We start from the raw sequence: 22539 nt of genomic DNA on the forward strand, positions 1-22539 counted from the left end.
GCATTTAAATAGAAACCCCTTCCAGAAAATGTCCAAAACAATCTCTCAATACAAAAATGGGACTTCGATGCAAGTAAACTAGACATTTACAAGCAGAACAAGTGTTATTTTAGTATTATTTATATTCTATACATAATATTTATTGATATAATTACTAATTAATTTTTATTTTTAAATTTTCAGTTTTCATTTTAATTTTAGTAATTTTGTTAAGTGCTTTCGGCATTTTTACCAATTTTTGTTTTTTAATATTTCTGTTTATCTATTTCTTTAATTTTTTTTAAGCTTTTACAGCTTGTATTTTTTTAATAAATGTATTTTTATTTCAGTTTTAATAATTTTAGTTATGTACTTAACTCTTTAGCAGGTTTAGTTTCAAGTAACTAAAACTAAAACCATTAAAAAACAAAAACATTTTCATTAATTAATAAAATAATAATAAAAATAAACATATTATTAGATATTATTAATATTGAAATTTAAAATATATATTTTTAAATTCAGATAGTTGCAAAATTTCTCATTTTCATCTAATTTAGCTTGATGTACTGAAATAACTAAAAATAAAATTAAAATAATAATAAAAATATTAAAAAGACATTAAGGAAAAAACTAATAAAAATGACAAAAAAATAATATTACAAGAACTTACATAAAAAACTTAAAACTGTTGCACTGGCAATGAACTGAAATAAAATAAGTTTAAACTGAAGTACTAAAATAACAAAAATAATAATAATGAAAATTAAAATGAAATTAAACAGAAATATTAAAAAATTAATAAAAATAACAAAAGCACTCAAATTAAAATGAAAACAGAAAATATAAAAATAAAAACTAATTCTAATTTTTGTTTAAATTTCTCATTTAATATTTATTTCACAAATGTTTAATAATATATTTTATTCATAATATTTAAAAAAACAAACATCAGTTACAACTTCAGTTAAGAATAAAAACCCTGAGCAGAAGTGAATATTCCACTTAGTTTACTGCATTATTTCTGAGAAGTCTCCACGTTTCTCATTTCCTTGCTTTTGAAAGGAAATGCCTCCCAGAAAATGCTGTGAAATCAGCGGTCTGAATGTGTTCACGCTCTGCTTCTCGTGTTTGAATCAGGCAGCTGTGTGAAGAGCTAAATAAAGCTGGACCTGCAGCGTTTTACACACAGAGCACTGATGCAGCTCATGCATTTAATGCACAGAAAACCTTCAGACCGGAGACCTTTTGTTGCTGTCACAAACCATTAACCCTGTTTGAGCAACCAGTAATTGGGCGATAAGCAATTACTTTTTCCATTCACTTGATTTAACACAGACAATTTATAAAGTTTATCTGAGTGGTCGCTAGGCAGACCAGGGTTATTATTATTAACTAAACATTCATATTCACATATTAACTCCAATAGACAAAAATATTAGCCACCTGTCAACAAGACAAAAAAAACATAATAAATGTATTGCACATGTAAGTAAGGTAACCTCCACATAATCTACATTATCTATTCCCCCCAATTTACAGCCATTTTTCTAATTATAAATATATATATATATATATATATTTTTTTTTACAAGAAAAATAGCTGTATAGCTTGGGTGAAGGGATTTAATATATATATCTATATATATACATATATAGATATATTAAGCATAAAAAAAAGCTTTTAAAAACTTATAGCTTTAGAAAAGTAAAGTGCATGGACAAAAATGTGGAATTTCCCAATGCATCCATCATTAACTTTACTGAATGTTTTAATGCGTTTGTATGCTTCCGTACAGGCCTGTATAAACCTTACAACTGCACATCATCTTTCCTAAAAGCCTTTAATTACTGATCTGTCTACACGAGTCAATATAAGACTCATAATACACCTTTATATCCGTTAGACTGTAAGAATGACAGATGACAGAACACCAGCACAAACCGTCCGTGTGAGAACATGTTCACTAGTTAAGCGTTTATCAGCCGGCTTTATTCTGACAGACTTAAACAGAGCAACAGCGTTAGTGCACTGCTTCATAATAATACAGACAAATCACAAGAGCTGCTGCAATCACCAGCTGCAGTCTGATTGGTCGGTGCTAATAATTACTAATAATGAAGTTGCCAAAGTTTGTGGCAACAAATCTTTGAAAGTTTTGTTTGAGGTTTGAGTTTTGTTTTAATATTTATAAACTATGGAAGCATTTATTAATATTTTTAATTAGGTTTTTTTTTTTTTTTTTTTTAGTTTTCATTTTAGCTTAAGTTTTTGTAATTTTATGTGATTTTGTTATTTTTATTTATTTCTATTTAGCTTTAATTTATTTTTATTTCAGTTTTAGTACACAGAACATTTTAATTGCTTTTATTTAATTATTTTTTAATATTTCTATTTAGCTTCAACTCATTTTAATTTCAGATTTAGTTTCAGTCATTTTATTTTCATTAGTTTTTAAAACATTTCTATTTAACTATTTCATTTTATTTAAGTTTTAGTAGTTTTATGTGTTTGTTATTTTAATTGTTTTATTATTTCTATTTAGCATTCATTTATTTTAATTTCAGTTTTAGTACTTTTATTTGCTTTTATTTTTATTATTTTTTATTATTTCTATTTAGCTTCAACTGATTTTAATTTCAGATTTACTTTCAGTCATTTTATTTTCATTAGTTTTTTAAAAACATTTCTATTTAACTATTTCATTTTTAAGTTTTAGTAGTTTTATGTGTTTGTTATTTTAATTGTTTTATTATTTCTATTTAGCTTTCATTTATTTTTATTTCAGTTTTAGTACTTTTATTTGTTTTTCAATTTAAAAAATTAAAACTGTGAATTGCTAACTATTTGTAATAGTTTTTTTTTTTTTTAGTTTTCATTTTAATTCAGGTTTTAGTAATTTTGTTATCTGCATTTGTTATTTATTTTTTATTTGTTTTCTTTTTTTAATATTGATAGAATTTCCAGTTTTGTGTGTGATCTGCATCAGATGGTCAGTGCATGTTGTCTGAGACTTCCACAGTAAACCAGCAAAACCAGTCCCGAGCCTGAACTAGTCTGGACCAGCATGAGAAATCTGGCAGAGCTGTTCTCAGATCCCACCCTTGGGATCGGCTCTTTCGTGTCCGTGTCATTTCCAGGGCTTTCCATATTACAATACCCAATATAATCCATAATCATGGCTGAGGTGTGAGTGTGAAAGCCTGACTCACCGGCGTACTTCGGGATGTTGGACTCGTCCATGGACCAGAAGCAGTGGTCAAAGGCGAACACCTGCAGACACACAAACACACACAAGTTAGGACACGCCTTACATCCAGCCTCACACGGACAAAACACACACACACACACACACACAGAACATGATGCTGCTTGTCCTGAACACACTGGGAAACTCTCAGAGCATCAGGCTCATATTAGAGAGAGGGTTTTGCATGATTTAAAAAATATATTTAAATATTAGATGAAAAACTAAAGCTAAATGGAGCTTAGAAATGTTGCCTCAACAACTAACTGAAATAAGTTTAAGCTGAAGAGCTAAAATTACTAACTGGAAATTAATAAAAAAAAGTTTTTTTCAAACTGCTTACACACAAAATCTTTACTTGTCACACAATTTCTGAAACCTATGAAAAAATACTATAGTAACTTATCTTAAATACTATAGTGTTTTTGAGTCAAATACTTGAATTCATTTGTTGTGGTAATTCTATAGTTGCCGTGGTAATATAACAACTATAGTAATATAAACAAATTACTTTTAAGTTTTCTACAACTATAGGGTTTGTTATACTACAATACACTACAGATTACTGTAGTAAAAAGTAAAGTATACTACAGTATTTATTACAGTTTAACACTATAGTTAATACTACAGTTTGCTGTAGCATTCATTAACAAAGTGTTGTAACACTTTTTGCAAAACACAACACATGTTTCTCTATGTAACACACAACAATCTAACAGGAAGTATCTTGATATTCAAACACAACCAATCAGAATACACACACTAATAACTCCTCACATGTGCTTAACACCAACCAATCGTGGCTTTAGGTTTTGGTTTTGAATAACTTTGTATATGATATACCCAAAAATATAATATTATGGCAAAGGTGTTTGCAACGTAAGACAAATGTTTGCTTTTGAGGTGTTTTTGTGATGTATTTTAAATGCAGTGCATGCTTCATTTTGCAAGAGATGCGAGGCACTTTGCATTTTGTGCGTAAAGTTTAAAAAAAAAGAGGCAAAGTTTTGAAAATGTGTGTAAACAGTTGACAAAAACAGTAAATTAATTAAAACTGAAAAAAAAATAGTATTTAAAAACTACAACTAATAAAAATGACAAAATAACTAAAAATTAAACAAAAATTTAAATGAAAAATAAAAATAAAAATTATTCAAAATATTATTAAAAACTATAATAGTATATAAATAATACTAAAACATTGTTAAAAAAAAAAAGTCATAAACTCGCACAAATTAGATCTTTTTAGAGTCAATATAAAATGCAAATTCACCCACTCACATTTATTATTATCTGCTTTTCATCAAGTGCATTCTCTGTTTTATCAATAAATCTCCTGTTTCACTCAGAAATTCATCTCATTAAGGAAAAAATTCTAAATCATTCTAAAATAACAGTATTTATTAATATTCTGAATTGGCATTTGAATATTTTTGTTATTTGTATTACTTTATTTTCATTTATATTCGTTTTAAAAAATATATATTTCTATTTAGCTTTAATGTATTTTTATTTCCGTTTTAGAAATTCTAGTACTTCAAATTAAATGTGTTTTTTTTTTCAGTTAGTAGCCAATGCAACATTTTTAAATTAATTTTTTTCATCTAATATTAATATTAATGTTGTAAGAATCATTATTTCAAGATTCTTACAATTCCTATCCTCTCTTTTATCACTAAATATCCTGTTTCATTCAAAATTACATCTCATTATGGAAGTAAAATGGGTTGCAAAATGCATTTCATATTGACTTTTTTATGCTTGCAACGCTAAGGTCATGGGTTTGATTCCCAGGGAATGCATGAACTGATCAAATGCAAATTCTGAATGCAATGTAAGTCACTTTGCCAAATGCATAAATATTAATATACTTGTTATATATAATATACTATATAATATATATATAAATATAGTACATAATATACTGGAGACAGAATGAGATTAAATGGAGATGGAATGGAGTCTCCTGCATCTCAGCTGTGTCTCCTGAGAAAAGCCTCATGCGTCTCCTTCAGAGATTCAGAAGAGATCTCAACAATCTCTACTTTCTAGTCTGCAATCACAAGTCAGAGATCTCAATGTGAAGTCAAGTCAATTCTGAGCTGCTCTGCATTCATTTTTAGCTTTAGACTCATAAATGCATGACAGCTATTGACTCACTTGAGTCTGTTTTCATTTCTCATAAAAAACAAACTAAAAACTCAAGTGTCCTGAGGTGTAAAAGAGCAGCATGAGAGTGATGTGATGCGGTTCCTCCCGAGAGACATTCTTACGGCGCTTGTGTACAGCAACGGTCTTTGCGAGACGCCGTTAATTAGATACATAAATCTGGAGACGGAGGAATGAATTCCTGCTTTGGTGACCCGTGTTTCCCGAGCGACGGACACAGGCCTCCCTCATCTCACACCAAACAACACACAACTGTTAATGCATGAGAAGACATTAATGTTCGCCTAGTTTTGCAATAAAATATCTGAATGTTCTTAAAACAAGACACATTTCCCTGAGAGGCAGCGTTGCATAAGATATTAAGAATCAGGTGTGTTTTATAGTCTAGTCTTGTTCCAAAATCAGCTAAATCTTCCAGTGGAATTATATTCCATTCAGCGGATCAGGGGTATAATGTCTCATCTTCACTTTGAAAATATCAAGTACTTGTTAAGAGGATCGGAAACACATTTTTTAAAGATCTGGCGCCCCTCAATTCATTATTTTGATTGTTCTATGTAATGCCTGAATTTTTCCCTTTTAAATCCATGCCAAACCATTTTTTTTTTTTTAATTATTACTATTATTATTATTATTATTATTACTACTACATTTAAATCACTCATTTTTATTTTTTATTTAATTTTATTGATTTATTTTTTATTAGATTTCTTTTATCTGTTTTTATTTCTTGTTATATAGTGTTTGTGAATATATTGGTATTTGAAATTAATTAAATTTTTATATTTTAACATTTTTATATTTTTTATTTAATATTATTGATTTGTATTTATTACATATTTTTATTTATCTATTTTTACTTCTTATATTGTGTTTGTGCATATATTGGTATACACGTAATAATAATAATAATAATAATAATAATTTGCAATTAAAGTTAATTTTAAATACATTTTTAAAATCTCATTAATTTGATTGATTTTTATTTATTCTACATTTATTTTATTTCCATTATTATTTTATCTATTTTTAATTTTTCCTTATCATGTGTGCTTGCATATATATTGGCATATATATATATATATATATAGCTAACAAAAATTAATGGTCAAAATTAGATTTGCATTGAAAAACTTATAAAAAACTACTAATAATAATACACGTATATTTAAGATTGCATGGAAAACCAGATCAATTTACATATAGTTTTATTTGATTAATTTATTTGATTGTTTTTTGATTTCTTATTACCTTATGTGCGCATACTGGTATAATACTATTATACAACAATATCATACTGGTATACATACTGCATATACATAGGTGAGTATTAATGTGAGTATCTATGCATGCATACAGTATAAATACTATTTTTCATTTATCTTATAGAAATTAATGTTCAGCACGGATGTAATCGAGGGATTTTGATGGGATAGATGAATTTGGGTTGCACTGAAAAACTAATAAATTTGAGAATAAATTTAATACGATAATACTATACATTCAAGATTGCATGAATGCATGTCTTACTTTCCCATAAGTTTTTAAACTGGTCTTATTTCCATATTGGAAAGGAGGAGCTGTTTTTGTGTATTACAGCATGTTGTGTCGGCGGCGCTCGTGTTTTATGAGCGCATGAGTTTTCTCACCGTCTCTAGAGATCACTGGGCAACAGACAGACTCGCTCATCTGTGAAATCAGACTGACCCAAATGTGCTCTGATTAAGAACAGAGAGTGAAAACGCTCAGTCTGAAGAGGAGAAACAACAGTAAACCATGTTCATCAAATTCACTGCCGACACACTCCCTTTTTCAAGAATAAATCTGCAAATTATTTATTAATTAAATTAAATAATTTAGACTTAATTAGATTAAATCAGAGACTTGATTAGACTAAACTCAGATAATGTTGCATAAGATATTATGGTATTAAGTTTGGATGTTTTTTCTCCCCGCCTTGTTCACTGTTTTAAATGTGCTTTAAAAATGTAATAAACTTGAAACTTAATTTTGACAACCTTCCATGTGTTTTTTTTTCATATTTATTGAGATGCATGTGTCTGTATGATTAATCAGCTGATATTTCACATTCAGAGTTAATGCACTATTATTCAAACGTTTGGGATAAGTTTTTGAGTCTCTTCTGCTCACCAAGGCTGCATTTATTTGATCAAAAATACAGTAAAAATTATGAAATATTATTGTAATTTAAAACAGCTGTTTTCTATGTGAATATATGTTAAAATGTAATTTATTTCTGTGATGCGCAGCTGTATTTTCAGCATCATTACTGCAGTCTTCAGTGTCACATGATCTTCAGAAATCATTCTAATATGCTGATTTGCTGCTCAACAAACATTTCTGATTATTATCAATGATGGAAACAGTTGTGGAAACTATGATACGTTTTATTTTTCAGGATTCACAGATGAGTAGAAAGTTCAAAAGAACGGTGTTTATGTGAAACAGAAATCTTTTGTAACATCATAAATGTCTTTACTGCCATTTTTGATCACTTTAATGCATCCTTGATGAAGACAAGCGTTAATTTATTTTATTTTTTAAATATAGAAACAGCAGTTTAAGCCGATAAACAACATTAAGACAGATGAGAAATACTGTATCACTGACTTCTGTGAATAAAGTGCAATCTCTAATGAATGTAATTTACAGAGAAAGTAACCATTCAAATGAATGCTGATGGCTAATTTAAATATGCATGACAGACAGAGCTGGATTTAACTTGAGTAGTTTGTAAATAAAACGCAGGTTTTTGTGCTAAAATACTGCAGCAACTGAACGTGTGCAAGCAAAGAAATGCTTTCCAGTAATGTGCACTGGAGTTTCTGACCGGGTCTCTCAGCATTAGTCTGGTGGCAGCGAGCAGCAACAATGCAGCTTTGACTGCTGTACACTGGGTCTGTGTGTGTCTCCGCAGCTCTTTGTGGACGTTCACGAGATCTCAGAGGCCTGACACATTCACACAGACGCTCGCCGGAAGATGAATCGCGACTCTGACCGCATGTGGAAACACTTTCATGTGAAAAGCTGGAAATGCAACAGTTTAGTGAACCGAGTTTGCATATGTGTTTTATGTTGAGTGTCATATTTGATGCATCAGGCTTTTACGGCTCATATAGTCTGATATAGAGAGAATACAGCTCAGTTTCATCAGGGTTATTATAGTTAACTAAAACTAAAATTAAAACTATACAAAAAAGTGTTAATTGAAGTAAAATAAATGTCAACTAAAATAATATATTAATAAAAAAAATACATTGTCAAAACTTGATGCATTAAAATAACTAAAACCGAAACAATTTATTTAAAAAAATAAATAAAAATAACAAAAATACACAACAAAATTACTAAAAAATATATAAAAAATAAAATCTGATTCAAAATATTCATAGTAATTCTATGATACTAAAGTAACACCGAAGTAAAAATATGCAATTTGCTGCAGATGCTGATATTTACATGATAAAATTCTGATGCTTGTAATGTAAATCAGTGAGATTCTGTTATTGAGGCTCTATATCTCCAATAATATGTCTCAGTAAGATGAGACTGAAATGATCCAAACATATAATGCAATGCTGATCGAGAGATGAAGAAACAAACGCTCCTCAGAAGATGTGAGATGAAGAACAGTGAAAGTAAAGCTCCTCAAAACATCCTGATGATCAGATTTGAGACGCACTGATTTTGCTAAAAAATGATTGATGGAGAATCAAGTAAAGCTGAGCTGCTTCAGTCCACCTCAGTATTCAGATGAGATGTAAAACATGCAATGGAATATTAAGTGATTCACAACCATATGGATGTAATAAGACATTTGCTTAAATATTAATATGCACATAAAGATGTGGGATAAACAAAAGGTAACCTTCATCTTACCTTTGACTGTTTCCTGAGCGTGAAGAGACGACAGCAGCACATCAGGACAGGAAAGAGTTTCCATAAGAACAAAAAAAGAACAAAAGACACAGTCAACAGACAATAAATGACTCTCAAGGAAACTATATATAAACTACTGTTTAAATCTTTAGGGTCTGTAGAATTTAGCTTTTAAAAGAAATTAATATCTTTATTCATCAAGGATGCATTAAATTGGTCAAAAGTGTCAGTAAAGACATTTATAATGTTACAAAATAATTCTATTTCAATGTATCACGGTTTCCACAAAAACATGAAGCAGCACGACTGTTTTCAACATTGATAATAATCAGAAATGTTTGTTGAGCAGCAAATCAGCATATTAGAATGATTTCTGAAGATCATGTGACACTGAAGACTGCAGTAATGATGCTGAAAATACAGCTTCATATCACAGAAATAAATTACAGTTTAACACATATTCACATAGAAAACAGTTATTTTAAATTACAATAATATTTAAAATTTTTACTGTATTTTCCATCAAATAAATGCAGCCTTGGCGAGCAGAAGAGACTTATTTTAAAAACAATAAAAACTGCGACCCCAAAAGTTAGTGTACATTTCTGGTCCATCAAATAATCAATTACCATCTAAAATACATTTTATTTTCCATAATTTCATTCACAAATGTGTTTTATGACTTTTAAAATTAAGATAAGTTCACAATAGTTGCTTCTGAAAAACAATGTGTGATAATACAGCAATTAAAATGTTTAATATTTGATATCACGCTGATTTCAACACTTCACACACAAACCCCAAAAACATCGACAATCAACAAATATCATGAAAAGATGAGCTTATGAGAGCACAACAAATCAATATATGTGAGCCTGGAGCACAAAAGCAGTCATAAGCAGCACAGCTATATTTATAGCAATAGCCAACAATACATTGCATGGGTCAAAATTATCCATTTTTCAGATGATGTATAAATCTTAATTTCAATAAATTGACGTTTTGTGGTCCAGGGTCACAAATGGCAAAAATAAAACAGAACAAACAACAATCCTATCATTTCAATGCTGTAAAGCATAAATGGTCCTAATTTCTAAAAGCCAAAACAATCCAAGCAGATCATAAAATCTGCATGCATAATATTTATAAAAAAATTGTATTTCACGTAAAAACCCAGTCGCTTTTTTAATATTGCTCTTTTCTTTGTTGAAGGCAAAAAAGAAAGATACACTATTAAAATGTTAATGCAACCAGAACATTTTTCCCAGCACTTTCCAGATTGCGTGACACTGGTCATTTCTTTCCCCTTCAGACCTCATCAGTGACTCGATTAACGCAGGTCTTTAGTGTCTCCTTGCATTACGCTGCTGTTCAGTGAGCTGTTCAGTGGTATTTCCTGACTGATCAGTCTGTGAATGCACTCATAAAGCACTCAGATTTAGGCCTGAATGTCGCAACAGATCTGCTGTGTAAACTTCAGGCAAGCTCCAAAACCTTCCTCCCTCTCCTAAATGCAATGACAACTGGGAAAAATGCATGCAACTCTCATGCACTTTCACAAAAAAAGAGTGCATGAATGAAAACATAACTTAAAATGATTGTTGCATGCAATGCTGTGATAGAATTCGGAAAAAATACAAGTATCTTGCATCTGCATCGTAAAAGATGATTTTCCAAAGATTTACTCATTTTACAAGAAAATACGATTTTAGTCTTTCTGCTTGAATTTTTCATGTTTTAAATCAATAGCTCACTAGATTTGGAAGAGATCTCTAGTATTACCAACACGAGAGACTAAAATACTCCTCCGGTCACCACAAATGTTTTCCCAAGCTACTGCAGAAGAACTAAAAAAATCTCTCAAATTACTTTCCCATACACATTCGATTTGGTTTCTAAATATAAAAACCAAAAGAACAGCTCAGATCTTTACAAAAGCAGATTCTGAGCAAACACGGTCAAGAGTGATTTATGTTACTCAAATTAAATAGAGGTCAATCTAGTGCTGTTTTATTAGCATTAATAGACTATTATTGTTATTGTTAATATTGAATTAGATTTTATATTTTCTTTTCTTTAATGTTTTGTTAATTGTATTGTTAAAAAATGTTTCATTTTGTTTTGAAAAGTTATATTTGAGTAAACTTTTCAACTTTTCTTTCATTTTTTGTTAATTTATTTCTATATTTTCTGTTTCTCTTTAATTTTTGCCAACCATTTTTTAGTTTGAAAATGTTTAATTTTGTTTTAAAAAATGTTTAATTTCGTTAACTTACTTTTTTTTTGTTAATGTTTTCATGTTTTATGTTTTCATTTGTTAAATTTCTTTTTATTTCAGTTTATTCATTTAATTTCAAAAATACAACTTTGTTGTATGTTTTTGTTATTTTATTCTTTTAAGTATGACTGCTTAATATTTATACTTTTTTATTTATTAGTTTTATTTTTTTATAGATTTAGTACTTTAGTACTTCAATATAAAAAATGTAAACAATCAGTAAAATAAAAATATTTTTTTTATAATCTATTTTATTTGAGTGTGAAAGGGTGACTAGTTAAAGGGCTTAAAATAAACATTCCTTGTTCACACATAAATTATATGTAACATTGTTTGCTGATAAACACAGACACAATATGCATCAATATAATTCTATATTTAAAATAAAATTATATTAAAAACAATAATAACGTAATGTAAACTCTAAAGAACTAATACAACAACAGAACAGACATGGCATTTACAACATCATAATGGTTTAACTAGTACTGTACCATTAGTCATGGTTAAGATATCATCACAACCCTATCAAGCACTGAACTTCACATCTCAGCCCAGAATGACTTAATAATGCAGGCAGAAACAGAGCGGAGAGTGAATATTAGTTTGCTCTGTGTGCCGCTGCTGATCAGTGTGTGTATAAGCAGAGCCATTGTGCCTCCAGCCCTCATTAGGGTGCATGACGGACGCTACAGACTCCAAAGAGATGAATACAGGCCACTAACTAGTGTAATGACCAGCCGCTAACCACAGCAGACAGAACCAGTGACCACAACCAGAACCAGTTCAAACGCTGCTTCAATCAAACAAACTCAATTCAAACTCCGGTCTTATTTTCTGACATCTGGCAAAACAAAACCATATATACTACAGAAGTCCCAAAGAACAGGAGTGACAATACAAATCAGTTTGATATACAATGCTGATCTTGTGATCTAATACTTTAAACAAATCATTAAAATTATTTCATACAATTAAGTGTTATTTCTAATTAATAATTAAAATAATGTATTATTTATTTATCTATTATATTATTTATTTATAAGACGTATAATAAACAGTTAACAAAGTATTGTTCATAAAAATTCTAAATTTAATATTACATCAGAAGTGGACTTGGTCCTTGCAAAAATATGAAGAAAAAAAAAGTTAAGCTGAAATTTCAGAATACACTCAGTCACTGATTACATACATTAAAACATACTTATTTTGTATTTATCTTAAAATACTTGATTAATGTCAGTGCATGATTATTCAGTAAACTAGTGCATGCATTTGGCATGATCAATACCAGTAAATTGCAATTGCCATATTGCATTATCATACATTTATGTATTTGGCAGACTCTTTTATCCAAAACAACTTACATTGCATTCAAATGATACAGCTGATCAGTTCACGCATTGCTTGAACCATGATCTTGGCGTTGCATGCACTATAATCTACTGTTAGAGCTTCAGCTATAAGCACATGAACACATCAGAACACATGTAAAACAGTGAGGTCAACTCAGAGCTGCAGGGAAAACGTGACCTTCGACAACACTCGTGACTAATTAGCAGATCCAGAATGATTCCATAGACTTCACATGTTCTGCATTGATTTTGTGGGAGAATCTGAAGAAAGGATTCACACTGATGAGCATTTACATACTGCACACGTTTTTTTTCTGCGGGCACAGATTCTGTGTGCATCAAACTACTCACATACAACACACTGAGCTGGAACAGTGAAACAAATGTAACCGTTTATAACATGTGCCTTTAGCGTGTGCACACTGACACAGAAATGCCACGTATGATTACAGTCGTCCAGAAGCTAAGCAAATCTACTGGCACTTTAGAGCTCCTGCTTCTCAAATGGACAGTATTGCCATGGGTTGAAAATCACATGATATGAATAATTTTATATAACAGTAATATTCATATTTTTTATATAATAACATTATATATTTACATTTAAATATTTATATTATACATATTTACATATATTTATACTTTATAATTACATAGATAGATAAATAGATAGATAGATAGAAATAGAATTAATTTATTTATTAAATTAATCATTTTTATTTATTAAATGAACATTTTAAAATATTTTATATAAATGATAAATTAACCTATCTATACAAATTATTACAATTTCTATAATGTACTTAATTAATATAACTTTATATTATATACACACTTTTATTTTTTACATTTATTTCTTAAACATGCATTACATTTATTTTTCAAATACATAAAAATAATACAAAATACTGTATATTAAAATATTTGTATATATCATTTATTCAGATATCTATAAATAAATGCTATTAATTTACATATATATACACACATATGCAAACACATTCATTCTTACAATTTATTAAATAATTATTACATTAAAATATCAATATTTTTATTATATATATATATTTATATACTTATTTACATTACATTTAGTCATTTATCAGACGCTTTCATTCAAAGCGACTTACAAATGAGGACAATGGAAGCAATCAAAATCAACAAAAGAGCAATGATACGCAAGTCTCTGTTAGCCTAACACAGTACACGTAGCAAGGTTATTTATTTTTTATTATATAATAAATAAAAAGAAAAGAGATAGAATACAAAAAGAATAGAGAAGCTAGTGTTAGAGGGTCAAATAAAGATGGAAGAGATGTGTTTTTAGTTGATTCTTGAAGATGGTCAGGTCATTCCACCAGGAGGGAACAGTTCATGTAAAAGTCTGTGAAAGTGATTTTGTTCCTCTTTTGGATGGCACAATAAAGCGACGTTCACTTGCAGAACGTAAGCTTCTTGAGGCACATTAGTCTGAAGTAATACATTTAGGTAAAGGGGTGCAGAGCCAGTGGTGGTTTTGCAGACAAACATTAATGCCTTGAATTTCATGCGAGCGGTTATTAAAAGCCAGTGCACACGGAGGTGTGATGTGAATTATTTTCGGCTCATTAAAAATGAATCTTACTGCTGCTTTCTGGATTAATTGTAAAGGTTTGATAGATCTGGCTGGAAGACCTGCCCAGAAAGCATTGCAATAGTCCAGCCTGGACAGAACAAGAGCTTGAACAAGGAGTTGTGTAGCATGTTCTGAAAGAAAGGGCCTGATCTTCATGATGTTGAATAAAGCAAATCTGCAGGACCGGACAGTTTTAGCAATGTGGTCTGAGAAAGAGTTATGGTTGATGTGCCTAACTGGATGGTGAAATTGTGATGAAACAATGGGTCTGATGGAACCACAAGCAGTTCTGTTTTGGCAAGGTTGAGTTGAAGGTGATGGTCCTTCATCCAGCAAGAAATGTCTGTTAGACAATTTGAGATGCGAGCAGCTATTGTCGGATCATCAGGATGGAATGAGAGGTAGAGTTGAGTGTCATCAGCATAGCAGTGATATGAAAAGCCATGTTTCTGAATGACAGATCCCAGTGATGCCATGTAGACAGAGAAGAGAAATGGTACAAGAACTGAGCCCTGAGGCACTCCAGTAGTTAGATGTTGCTACTTGGACATCTCACCTTTCCAAGATACCTTAAAGGACCTACAGTATCTGAGAGCTAAGACTCAAACCACTGGAGTGTGGTTCCTGAGATGCCCTTTACCAATAGGGTTGACAGGAGGATCTGGTGGTTAACCATGTTAAAAGCAGCGGACAGATCCAGCAAGATAAGTATAGAAGATTTGGAATCCGCTCTTTCCAATCTTAGGGCTTCAGCAACTGAGAGCAAGGCAGTCTCGGTTGAATGTCCACTTCTGAAACCAGACTGGTAGCTGTCGAGGAGGTTGTTCTGTGTGAGAAAGGCAGAGACTTGGTTCTCTTGGAGCTCGTTCAAGTGTTTTTGCAATGAAAGGAAGAAGGCAAACCGGTCTGTAGCTCACTAAATGAGGACATAAATACACGAACAACATCTCCAGAACTGCTCTGAGAGTCACTTCATGAGCATTCGAGCGTTTCATTTGAGAAAAACTATCCTCACGGCAACCCGTCAAAATAAAAGTTCGGTTTCACTTGAAGACATTGGGCAGAACGTAATAGGCTACTACTACTAAAACTATTAAAACCTTATCTTTAAGGAATAATCATACAATGTCTTCAATGTTATTATCAATATTAAATTCTTGATGACTGCTAGTTGTTTACTACAGATTCTGATCTACTTGGCAGAATTCAAATGAGCCATTTTAATCTAGATTAATCTAGATTAATTCCAAGATTACAGTGAGATTAATCTAGATTAAAAAAATTAATCTATGCCCACCACTAATATATATATATTGTACATAAAAGATCTCTTAAAGGTGAACATTTCTTATACAAGCATTCTGACAGCAGACATTCTGTCTTCTAAGAGAATTACACAATCAGAGAAACACAGAAACATCTGGAGTAAACGCTGCACTATGCAGTAATTGTGTACTTTTATATTACGCCAGTTTTCATACATGATCAAGAATAGCAGAGACTCACTGAAAGGTTACTGGAGTGGAATGGAAAGAAATATTTTCAGGGGTTTCCCTCCATCAGGAGTCGGATTAATGAGAAGTGGGTCAGTTCACGATCCAGGCAACTGAATCATCACTCAGCAGACCACAGAATCAGAAGAGAACGATCTTCATGTCCTGACCTGTTCTTTCTATTGCACAGATCTCACTGGTCACACAACAAACATCCAGTACAATGAAGTGCACAAATGACTCTCATCAGTTACAGGTCTGAATCAACCTCTCACTGAAGCAGATCTTAACTTGTTAATGTGTGATATTGTATTTAAAGGGACAGTTCACCCAAAAATGAAAATGTGCTGTTAATTTACTCATCCTCAGGCCATCCAAGAGTTTATATTTTTCAGTAGAACAGTAAAAAAAATTTTTTTAGTGGTACTTGGTGATTAATAAAATGCACTTTGAGAGTCAAAAAAGCACATCAGGCAACACAAAATTAATACAAGTGACTCCTGACGTTATCTTGAGGTCTTATGAAGCGAAATGATCGGTCTGTGGAAGAAACTGAACATTATTTACAACATTATTACCTGTAATCCAGAGCCTCAGACAATTGGTTTGGAGTGATTTCACAAACAAATCCTTCTTTTGAACTGGTTCACCAAATCGGACCAAAGCGTCTGAAACAGTTCTCGGCTCGAGCTCGAAATGAACCAACATAGTGGCGTATCTGATTCTAAATCTGAAGCTCTGGATTACAGGTAATAACGTAGTAAATAATGTTGAGTTTCTTGCACAGACTGATCGTTTTGCTTCATAAGACCTCAATATATCATCAGGAGTCACGGGGATTCATTTTGTGTTGCCTGATGTGTTTTTTTGACTCTCAAAGTTCCGGCAGCCATTGACTTGCATTTTATGAGTCAGCAATGATCACGGTTTCAGCTGAAAATCTTCTTTACTGTTCAACTGAAGGAAAGAGTCACCTACATCTACACGGTGAGCAAATTAACAGCACATTTTCACTTTTGGGTGAACTATTCCTTTAAGGCTTCTGAAAATGACTTGTTTGCAGTCAAAACCAGAATCTTAAAATTCCTTCCAATTCCCATCCCTGACTCTCTCACTCCTGCAGCCAAAAGCACACAAAGACAGAATAATGAATCCGCTTTAGACTCGCAGCAGATGCTGAACCTGCAGGAAATCACACACAATCACTGCAGCAATTCAAATGTGTGGAATGTTCAAGAATTCAAACATTTGAAATGTTCAAGAATGCAAACTTTCGGAATGTTCCAAAAATGAAACTCTTGCTACAATGTTTCCAGTCGCAACTGACAGAACGTTTGACATTTTGGAAACGGACCAAAAAATATAAACGTTGCAACATCAAATTTATGTTGCTTTCCAGCACTGACTAAAATTTCAGAGATTAATTAATGGTTGTTTACTGAGAAATTGCACGCAAACCAAATCCATGCTGGTATGGAAACCATATGTTTCACACTCTATTTTTATTCATCAGAGCATAATAGTGCAAAGGAGAGGACATGACAAGCCACATCAGGAAGGAAGAAACTTGCCCTTCCCATAGAGCAATCAGTCTCACAGCTAAAACAAAGCTAAACTACAGCGTCCCGCCCAGCTCTTCTAAAGAAATGAATACTTCTATTCATCAAGGACGCATTAAAGAGTAATCAAAATGACAGTAAAGACATTTATATCTTACTTTTAAACTTTCTATTCATCTGTGAATCCTGAAAAATAAAATGTACCACAGTTTCCACAAAAGTATTGTGCAGCACGACTGTTTTCAACATTGATAGAAATGTTGAGCAGCAAATCAGCATATTAGAATGATTTCTGAAGATCATGTGACGCTGAAGACTGCAGTAATGATGCTGAAAATTCAGCTGCGCATCACAGAAATAAATTATAGTTTAACAGATATTCACTTAGAAAACAGCTATTTTAAATATTTCACAATTTTACTGTATTTTTGATCAAACAAATGTAGGACTGTTGACTATAGAGACTCTTTCAAAAACATCTCACTGAATGGTAGTGAACATTTGTCATTATTCACCAACAAAAATAAATTTAATTGATAATAATTTCAGACTTTTGCATTTAAATACAGCACTGACACATTTATGTAAAGGTCAAGAAGCAAAAAATTGCTTCAAATCCAAGTGATTGAAGATCTGTCGGTTGCTATTTTATATAACATTTAACATGAGTGATAAATTCTCACTGACTATGTCATAATTAGGATGATTTCATACTACAGCTTTTAGCGTCAACCCGATGGCGGTTTAGTTAGTTCGTGAGAAAGCGGATTATATCTAATACTCATGCTTGTGTTCACCAAACAATACAATCCTAATAATGCAATGGAATCAACGTCAGCTCCTCCAGTTCATCACACTGATTGATTCAGTAATAGTGAGTCAGACGGATGGAAGAACTGTCGCAGCAGATGTTTTCATAACCCCCTGAAATCATGAAACATAACGAGGGCGTCTCTGCTATTGAAGTTGATTGTTTGAGAGCGCTGCTGGTCTCTGGCAGCTGCTGTCACTGAGCAACATCAACATTAAAATCATCACAATCACTCGCCTGGTGAGTCAAAGTTCCTAAACACACGACTGAGATCCAAACTCCTCACAAAACCAAAACTACAGAGCTGCGTCGCTGCCTACATAGGCAACTACCTTCTAAGACAACTGAAACGACACTAAATATAAAAGTTCTTCATGCACATTGATCATAAACATCCACTGAATCTTTCCATTGAACAAAAGGTCCTTTATAGTGGAAAACAGATCATTTTTAGATCATTAAAATGAAAAATCACTTTCAGAACTGAAAGTCCACTGAAAGGTTTTTGAAATGTTCTTCTATTGCATCACTTTTAAGTTGCAAACATTATTTTGATGAGCTCTGCTGACATAATAATGTTGATCATTATTGCACGCAAATTAAAAATGTTTAATGTTTGTTTGTTTTCTTAATAAAAAATATTTGGCACAAACATTATGTCAATAATGTTTTTCTAGAAATGAATGTTTTCTTAATAAAAAATATTTGGCACAAACATTTTGTGTCATTAATGTTTTTCAAGAAATTAATGTTTTCTAAATACATTTTTTTGACGCAAAATGATGTCAATAATGTTTTTTAGCTCTTATTAAGAAATTAATGTTTTCTTAATAATAATAATAAAAAAAAAAACTGTCAATAATGTTTTTAGAAAAAAAAAAACTATAATAAAATAAAATGTTTCTATGCTTTTAATTACCAATAATAACCCTGGTTTCACAGAGCGTTCAGTAAAGTGTGACAAATGCATTTAACAAGTGAATTCATTCCCTTTAAAAAAATTTTTTGTGACAACAGTTTATAAAATTGAACAAAACATGGTGCCTCTGCTGAAAGCAGTACAAATACAACTAAAATGGTTGGTAATGTGTCTCTGGTCCCTAATATTACTTTGGTCATTCAACCAATGCATGCGAGGAGCGACTCCTGTTTGACATATTCACACGGATCGGGACTCTAGCGCATTTAAATGTGTCACTCTTGAAGCTCTGCATTGTGTACGTGGCTGATTTTTCACACACAATACGCCGGAAAACACGCAGAGACAAAAGATGCATTCCAGAGGTTGACCAGCGAAGCCTGCATTGTCACTGAGGAGACAAACACAGACGAGTCTGAATGATGAACAGAAGCTCATCGCTCGTTTTATCTGACACATTTCAATGAATCAGTCTCTCTTATGAATTAAAGTGAAACAGAGGCTTCAGCCAGGAATTCAGGTTAAACCAGCAGCTTATTGTTTTTAATAAAACAGCAATATAATAAAAGCCAACGTTCAAAAAATTCTTCTGCCCAGTGCTGTTTTAGTATTATTTACTGTATATGCTATTAGAATTATTATTGTTTTGAATTAGCTTTTATTTGTATATTTTCAGTTTATGTGCTTTTGCCATTTTTATTAAAAATTTTTAAATAAAATAATACTATTATTTAGAATTTATTTCAGTTTTAGTTTAGTTTCAGTTAATTTTAGTACTTAAACTTTTCAGTTTTAATTTGAGTTTTTAGTAATACTGTTGTGCTTCTGTCATTTTTATTTGTTTTTTAAATATTACTATTTAAATTAAAATGTATTTTTGTTTCAATTTTAATTAAGTGTGAGACCTAAACTTATTTTTACATTTTCACTTTTCATTTTAATTTTAGTTTCATTTTTAGTAATTTAATTGTCATTTTATTCATTTTTTCCCATAAAATATTACTATTTATTTTTATTTCAGTTTTAGTTTAGTTTTCTATTTTAGTATTTCAACATAAATGTATTTATTTTTATATTTTCAGTTTTCATTTTAATTTATTTTTAGTAATATTTTATGTGCTTTTTTCACTTTTATCAGTTTCGCTTCTTCAAAATAAAATTTTTAATTTAATTTAATTTTAGTCTAGTTTTAGTTAATTTTTGCGCTTCAACTTAAACTTATTTCAGTAATTTGCACAGGCCACATTGTTAATTTTTGTTTAGAAGCTTTACTTCCAATATTTATGATTTATTTTAGCTTTATTTCAATTTTTAAAACATTTTTAGAATTAAAAACAAAAAAATATATAAAATGAGTTTCAGGTAATAGCCTGAAGATGTTTACATGGGAAGTAGGAGCATTAATGACAACAGATGTAATGTGTTATTACACATCACTGATACATGCACAAGCATGCCCTGCTTTAGCCGCATATATCCCATCATCCTCTTCAGCGCTCAGATACCGTCACTCCTCCGGGGCAAAGGAAATGACTTGACGTGATTGAATGCGAGAGATAAGATGAAAATTACAAGGTGACGAGTTTAAGCAGGAATTATCAGATGAAAATACACTCTCACTCATTAGCTCATCATCATCCCATTACACTAAGAAGAGGCGGCATACAGGAAGTAGAGCTGGGAAACCAATAGGGAAAACGTAACTACTTCCTCTATCCTGCGATCATCAGCAGCCGATGGCAGCCAAACCCAAAATCCAATGATACTTCAATGGTTTCATGCTCCGAGAAGCCAATAATTCACCACACAAAACACACTGCGGTCAAAACAGACCATGTTCATCCTAAATGCAAGTCAAGTCGCATCTATTTCTATTGCGCTTTATACAATGCAGTTTGTTTCAAAGCAGCGTCACTGTAATAAACAGAGAAATAACATTGTTAATGCTGTAAAATCCATCAATTATTAAACAAATTCAATTATTCAGATCATGTTTGATTCAATTCAATAACCCAATCTGCAACCTATTCTTAAAGGAATAGGCATATCAAACCAAAAATGAAAATGTGCTGATCACCCTCAGGCCATCCAAGATTAGGATGAGTTTGTTTCTTCATCAGATTCGGAGAAATGTAGCATTGCATCAGTGTCTCAGCAATGGATGCTCTGCAGTGAATGGGTGCCGTCAGAATGAGACGTCAGAATTAGCTAAAATTCGACTCTATAATCCATAATAATGCTTCCTTCAGTGAAAAGGTGCATCTGCTGTTGTCTCTCACATCAAAATCCAGCCACATATTTGTTAAGAGCTGTTTTGGTTTGTAAACGCTGCTTGATCTGCGCAGATTTCTCTCCTGATTCAGACCAGAACACTGTTTCACTGGAGGAAGCGTTATTATGGACTCGTATTTTAGCTAAAAACATCTTAATGCCGGATTTGTTTCAGCTTTTGTCTTCTCCAGATGTTAACTGATGGACTGGAGTGGTGTGGATTATTATGCTGTTTTTATCAGCCGTTTGGACTCTCATTCTGACGGCACCCATTCACTGCAGAGCATCCATTGCAATGCTACATTTCTCCAAATCTGATGAAGAAACAAACTCATCCTAATCTTGGATGGCCTGAAGGTACATTTTCAACAAATGTAAATTTTTTGGTTGAACTATTCCTTTAAGTCACAACAAACCAGTTGAAACCACTGCATTACACAAGGGCCTTATATCTATTTTACAAACAAACAAACAAATTAAAAGTTTAAAGATGAAGTACGTGACTTCTGCACCACTTCAGCCACCAAACAGAAATGCAATCTGCTCAAATATCACCAACTATGAAAAGACAAACACAACAATACACAGCAATGCAATCTCACTACTACAGTAATTCTTACAGCAGCTCCTGTAAATAAAGCGTCCACTAAAAGAGCACTGCGGTATTCCCAGGTATTTCAACACGACACCCTCCGGTGCTGCTCCTTTTCTCTGTCACCATCACTCCTTCTTCGAATACTTTCACAGATTCATATTTCAAACTTCAAGAGGCTCACAGAATGGAAACTTGACTCCAAAAATGCCCTAAAGTCACGTCTCAGCGCAATTATCAAATGAGCTCAATGCAAACATCTCGTGAGAGCTTAAAAAGACTATTAATCCTGGTGGGATTTGTGTGAACTAAAAAGAATTTCACAGCATATCTAGCTTGTTTTGCACCAA

General features: G+C 31.7%; 1 protein-coding gene across 1 annotated transcript in view; it reads right to left on the reverse strand.

Annotated features, from left to right (window-relative positions):
- Positions 1 to 22539, reverse strand: part of kif13a (kinesin family member 13A) — a 74293-nt gene that overhangs the window by 45945 nt on the left and 5809 nt on the right. Inside the window, 2 exon segments of the mRNA XM_058746755.1 lie at positions 3193 to 3253; positions 9297 to 9309. Coding sequence (XP_058602738.1) covers positions 3193 to 3253; positions 9297 to 9309 — 74 coding nt within the window.

Source organism: Onychostoma macrolepis, chromosome 16 (genome assembly GCF_012432095.1).
Source record: "Onychostoma macrolepis isolate SWU-2019 chromosome 16, ASM1243209v1, whole genome shotgun sequence".
NCBI classification, from domain to species: domain Eukaryota; kingdom Metazoa; phylum Chordata; class Actinopteri; order Cypriniformes; family Cyprinidae; genus Onychostoma; species Onychostoma macrolepis.